Genomic DNA, 5,448 nt, shown 5'->3' with positions numbered 1-5,448 from the left:
CTGGGCGGCAGCAGGGGGGGGGGATTCCCTTCCCCTCGCTGGGCAGGAGATAAGAGCCAAGGGCGGCGTGTCGGCTGCCAGGTCCTGGAAAAGCCGCGTGTGCCCCGGGCGTCCCACACAGCACTGACACACAGGATCCTTCAGGTTGGAAAAGCCCCTCGGGGTCAGCGAGTCCAACCCTCAGCCCCACTCTACAAAGTTCTCCCCTACCCCACATCCCCCAGAGCTCATCCCAACAGCCCTTAAACCCCCCCAGGGATGGGGACTCCCCCCTCCCTGGGCAGCCTGTTCCACTCTCAGACCACTCTTGCTGGGAAACATTTTCTCCTCCTGCCCAGCCTGACCCTCCCCTGTTGCAGTTTCCAGCCGTTCCCTCTTGTCCTGTCACTAATCCCCCGGTCCTCCCGACCTCGCTCAGCTCAGCGGGATGTGACACCCCACGGAGGTGCCCGTCCTTCCCTCGCCTGGGACAACGTGTCCTTCTCCCTGCAATGCTTAAAACAACGTTTCACACCCCCACGGGTGAGGCTGGTTCGAGGGCAGGAAATTCCCACTTCCCCAGTGCTTGGAAATCCCCCTCCGACACCTCCTCCTCCTCCTCCCCAGGCAGGTCCCTCCTTGGGGCCTCCCAGACTCTGTCCTCAGCCCCAGCAACTTTACACCAGCCAGACAAGAGCAAAACCCACGTTAGGGCTTGGCCCTTCCTGAGCCCTCGGCCCCACCAGCACAAGGACAAGGGAAATGATGGATTTCCTCCAGGCCCAACCCAGCTCCTCACACCCTGAAGGACCAAGAGCCGCCCGTGCTGCTCCCGGCCCCCGAGGAGGCTGCGCCAGCCCCCCAGAAGTGCTCTCACCCTCGCTCCCCTCCTAAACTGGGGGAAAGCTGCTGCGATTCCCACAGGGCCAGCCCCTCCATCCCAGCCAGGGCAGGACCCAGCCACCCACAGCAGGAGCTCAAGGACTCCCCAGATGCCCCAGCCCCTCCGCCCCATCCTTCCACCCACAGCCCCAGCCCCGATTATCCTTATTTAAGGCTAATGCCCAACACCTGACCAGCTTATTCTCCTGAGTCTATTATCAGCTTAAGGCCCAAAGACATCTGCTCCCCACCACCCTGACAGAGTCTTCAAGCCTGGGGCAAGAGAGCAAAGGTTCAGTCGACGGCATCTCCTCTCAGCTGCATCTCTGAAGGTCCCCACCGCTGAGAGGGGCAGCGCCTCATCCCCAGAGGTAAGTGGCTTTGCTCCCTCCAGGTACAAATGGCATCGTGGGGTCCAGCCGGTTTGGGAGCCTCCACTCCGCGGCTGTGCCACAGATTTTGACTCCTCATGCTCTGCCACGAGCATCTCCCGGGGTGTCGACGGGGAGAGAGGGGCACCAGGCACGCACGCCACTGCAGAAAACCAGCAGTGTCTGGGACACAAAAGCTTGACACCTTCCAAAGCAGGGCCAAGGCATGTTTTGGCTGAATCACATTGACTTTATTTATTTAAAAGGTTGTGGCTATGCTTTCAAACCCAAGTTTTAACACGGGAACAGATCTCAGCAGCACAAGCCAGCTGTGTGGGAATCTCACCTAACCCTTGGATGGGCTTTTGTGAAAAAAGAGCTGGGCTTTTCCAACCCACACAGCCTCAAAAAACTTCCAGTCACAGCAAGCAACGCCTCTGCGTGCAAATAGGCAAGGTGACAGCAGTGAAGGGGCCATAACCCATGTTATCACTCACCTGGGGAGAAAGCACAAGGAGGGGAGAGAAGAAAAAAAAGGAGAAAAGATACTTAATTCCTCAGAAAACCTGCATCTTGCCCAGGCACAGGACACTGATGAGGAAGGTCTAGTTTGCAGGGTTCTCCCCTGAGGCTCTGACAGCTCCAAGGCAGCAGCTTTTCTCCCGGCTCAGCCAGCCCCACTCAACTGGCCACTCGTGGCTTGGGGAAACAGCCTCTGTGGTAGCCAAGTCCCCTTTAAAAACCAGGCTGGATCCTCTTCCACTGCCCCCAAACGGCATCTGCCGCGCGATGTGCCTGCTGAGAACAAGCAAACGAAAATCTGGGTACAGCAGATGTTGCAAGAAGGGTTTTTGAGAGGTGCCTTTTTTTTTTTTTTTTTTTTTAGCACCAGCCCATCTCTCACCGTGGGGGTAGCTGAGACATTAGTGCCGTTTTTGCAGCTCTGTCAGGGCCAAAGCAACAGTCCTAATGTGTCTTAGAAGCCCAGCTCTACATTAATAACGAGCCGTTTCCCCACGGTTACAGGGCAGAATGGCTCAGGACATGACAGAGAAGGAGCTGCTGAAGATGGAGCTGGATCAGCTGAAGAAGGAGGTGAAGAACGAGAGGCAAATGGTGAGTCTTCCACCCAAAACACAAAAGGGCTGTTCCCTGGGATAACTTTTGGACCTGATCATGCTGCAAAGAACCACAACCCCTGAAATTAAAGCCTCAAACACAGGCAGAAGCAGGTGCACTCGCACCTCTCCCCTCAAGGCAAACATCCCCCTCAGGCTCAGCCTCATGTCCCAGAGCCAGGGGGCTGCAGCCCCACACCCAGCGAGGTGCCTGTAGCACCCTGGGGCTGCTGGGTGGGGTGTTCGTGGCCACAGTTCCCCTCTCCGGGCTGTTCAAACGGGTTTGTAGGGAGCTGACGAGCGGGAGCGCAGCTCTGCGGTGAGGATTCCATCCCATAACCAACACAGAGCGTCTCCTTCCCCGGCAGGTCTCCAAGACTGGCAAAGAGATCAAGGAGTACATCGAGTCCATGGCGGGCGAGGACCCGCTGCTGAAAGGAGTCCCCGAGGACAAGAACCCCTTTAAGGAGAAGGGTGGCTGTACAATAAGCTGATCGCCCCCGCGGCTGTCGCTGCCGGGCACGGGGATGTTCCCGTGTGGAAGCCGAGACTGTCAAAAATCTGCTTTCCCTGTAGTCTGACTTCAGCACTGGGGAGTCCTGAACCAAAGCGTAGCACAGCTAAACTATGACAAAAGGAGAAAAAAGAAAAAAAAAATAAATTACCCCACTGCCACCGGAGATGAGGTTCAGCAGCCAGCACAGTGTGTGCTTTTGGGCTCTCATGGCTGATCTACGTTTGATTTCCTGCAAGCAAAGCTTCTGCATTTTTAGCAGCCAGCAGCAAACTGGGCTTTAATGAAACCGCAGAACTGTGTCTGGTCTCACACTTCTCCAAGCAGCCCAGCGCCGAGCCAAGCCCCCCCCTTGCTGCAGAAAAGCCTCCCAGCAGCACTTTGCTCAAGTCGGTCCCTCTCGGTGCCTCAGTTTCCCCATCTGGCAGAGGAAAGCAATACTCACCACGTTGTTTTGGGACTTCCAGGGGTCTGAAGCTTTATTCGCTCCTACTCTGTTGATCACCGCTCGCACCCACCAGGCAGCTGGCAGGGAGCAGGGCTGGGTGGGCTTCCCCCAACGCCGGGTAGAGCACAGGCAGGAGCGAGGCCCCAGGCAGCTTGTTCAAACCCTCACCCCACCTCTCAGTCTCGCTTCCTCCACCCCTGGAAACCCCCTGGCAGCCGTGGGAAAGCAAGCCCAGGGCTGTCAGGTCCTGCCTGTGACCCTGGTGACTCTGAGCACTTGCCTCTGCTTCCCCCCCAGCTCCCCTCTGCTGCTGCCAGCGGGCCCCGTGCGGGCAGAGGGGCTGCACGTCGCGGCCCGCCGTGTCCCGTCAGGGATGGGGATGACTTGGGACAGGCAGTTGGGAGGGGGGGTGTGCAGCTCCTTGGAGCAAGACAGGACTCGCCAAGCCCTAAGCTAGCAATGCCAGGCCCTAAACCTCCTGTTCCCCAAGGCAGCTCTTTTCTAGGACAAATTTCACCCTCTGCTCGGTAGAAAAAAGCCACATCAGCTGGGGCACAGCCAGCTTCCGAGGTCAGCAGGGTACTTTGGGGAAGATTTGTGGGGTTTGTTTTTTTGTGGTGTTGAGATTCTTTTGTTCTTGTTTGTTTGTTGTTTTTTTTTAAATCCATCACAGCTACATATTCTTTGGGGAAAAACTCTCCAAACTTCCCCAATCAATATCAAACAGAAGCAGCAGCTCTTTTTTCTTTCTCAGAGTCCCTCAGGTCCCTGCTGCAGGCTGTCCCCATCCCACTTCTGCTTCGTGCCAGCCCACCTCTGACACGGCAGCAGCTCTCGGGCCCACGGTGAAACGCTCCCCTGGGGTCAGCTCGGAGGTTACACACGTCCCAGGGCACATTTACACACAGAGTAAGACGACAGCCACAAACTCAAGGCAGAAACAAACCTCTTCCCCCCCCAGAGTGTTTGGGAAGAGACGATGGTGCAGCAGGTACTCGCTGCGGGTTGGGAAGGGTGTGGGGTTTGCTGGGGCTCCAGGAGCACGTGGAGATAGGCCTGGGACTAGTTTCAACATGGCACTCGCAAGGGAATTGCTTTTGACCCCACTTGGAGCAGCGTTTTCCTACCTGCTGGTCTCATGGATGGGCTGGCCCAGCTCAGCCCAGTGTCCATGGGACTGGGGGGGCCCCTCGGCACTTCAGCTCCAGAGACACCCCAAGGTCGGGGGTTCCCTGGCACAGGACTGACACAAGGAAGAGGCTTTTCCTCAGGCAGGGGGTCTCCATCACTCCTTGCAGCCAGTACCTTCGCTCCGTGTCCTTCTCTAGCCTGAAAAAAAAAAAAAAAAAAAGACAAAAATAAAGGTGGTGGTGGTTTTGCTCTTTCCTGCAGATGTTAAATAAACCCACCAGCTCGACCATTGCCTCTGTTTTTCTTGCGGCGGCGAGGGGCAGGGTTTTGAGGCCGCTGGCTCAGCCTGGGCCTGGCTCTTAAACCAAAGCGGAGCAGAACAGCTCGGTCTAACTAAACCAGGGTGATAACCCCGCCGGGTTCCTGGTGCTCAGCAGGGATTGACCCGGTAATCGACGTTAAACGGCTGGAAACCCGCGTCAGAGCCGGCTAAACCACTGCTGAAGGGATTTAGGGCGACTCCGGCCTAACGGCGGCTTAAGCCAAGCCCAGACCTTTAGGACCGGTTGCCCGGCCGCGAACCCGCGACCAAGCGTCGTCGCTTCATTATAACGCGTTGGGAGGCGGGGCGGAGCGCGCTTGCAGCCAATAGAAACGCGGTTAGGCGAGAATGTCAGCCAGCGCACCCAATCAGCGCTGGGAAGAGGGAGAAGGGGGGGGGACACTTGCCGGCGCATGCGTAGTGCCGGCGCCCCCCGCACAAAATGGAGCCCGGCGGGAGGCGGTGTTAAAACTCACCCCCCCCCAAGCTTCCCCCTCCCCGTTTCGTAGCCGCCCCCCTCCGCATTCCCGAAAGCGTCGGCGAAAAGTTTTTTAACAACAAAAAAATAAAAATAAAAATAAAAACACACGAACGGGGGAAAGAAAATAGGCCGCGAGGTCCCACCGAGATTTGAACTCGGATCGCTGGATTCAAAGTCCAGAGTGCTAACCATTACACCATGG

At 57.1% G+C, this 5,448-nt stretch overlaps 1 protein-coding gene and 1 non-coding gene across 2 annotated transcripts; one reads left to right on the top strand and one right to left on the bottom strand.

Moving 5' to 3' along the window:
• Positions 1-1,074: 1,074 nt before the first annotated feature.
• GNGT2 (G protein subunit gamma transducin 2) lies at positions 1,075-4,643 on the top strand. The gene is made up of 3 exons (XM_026864724.1): positions 1,075-1,232; positions 2,259-2,348; positions 2,719-4,643. Exons 2-3 carry the CDS (start codon positions 2,265-2,267, stop codon positions 2,842-2,844), a joined length of 210 nt encoding a protein of 69 aa, XP_026720525.1. The 5' UTR covers positions 1,075-1,232; positions 2,259-2,264; the 3' UTR covers positions 2,845-4,643.
• A 737-nt stretch (positions 4,644-5,380) lies between these two features.
• TRNAQ-UUG lies at positions 5,381-5,448 on the bottom strand. Its single transcript has one exon. It is a non-coding gene; the product is annotated as a tRNA-Gln (tRNA).

The sequence above is a fragment of the Athene cunicularia genome (genome assembly GCF_003259725.1).
Source record: "Athene cunicularia isolate RWA chromosome 27 unlocalized genomic scaffold, athCun1 chr27_part1, whole genome shotgun sequence".
Taxonomy (NCBI): Eukaryota; Metazoa; Chordata; class Aves; order Strigiformes; family Strigidae; genus Athene; species Athene cunicularia.
This window is presented reverse-complemented; position numbering and strand designations above follow the sequence as displayed.

Coding starts and splice junctions, on each gene's coding strand:
- GNGT2 (XM_026864724.1), top strand. CDS start 2,265: ATGGCTCAGGACATGACAGAGAAGGAGCTGCTGAAGATGGAGCTGGAT. Junction 2,349..2,718: donor TGAAGAACGAGAGGCAAATG/GTGAGTCTTCCA, acceptor CTTCCCCGGCAG/GTCTCCAAGACTGGCAAAGA.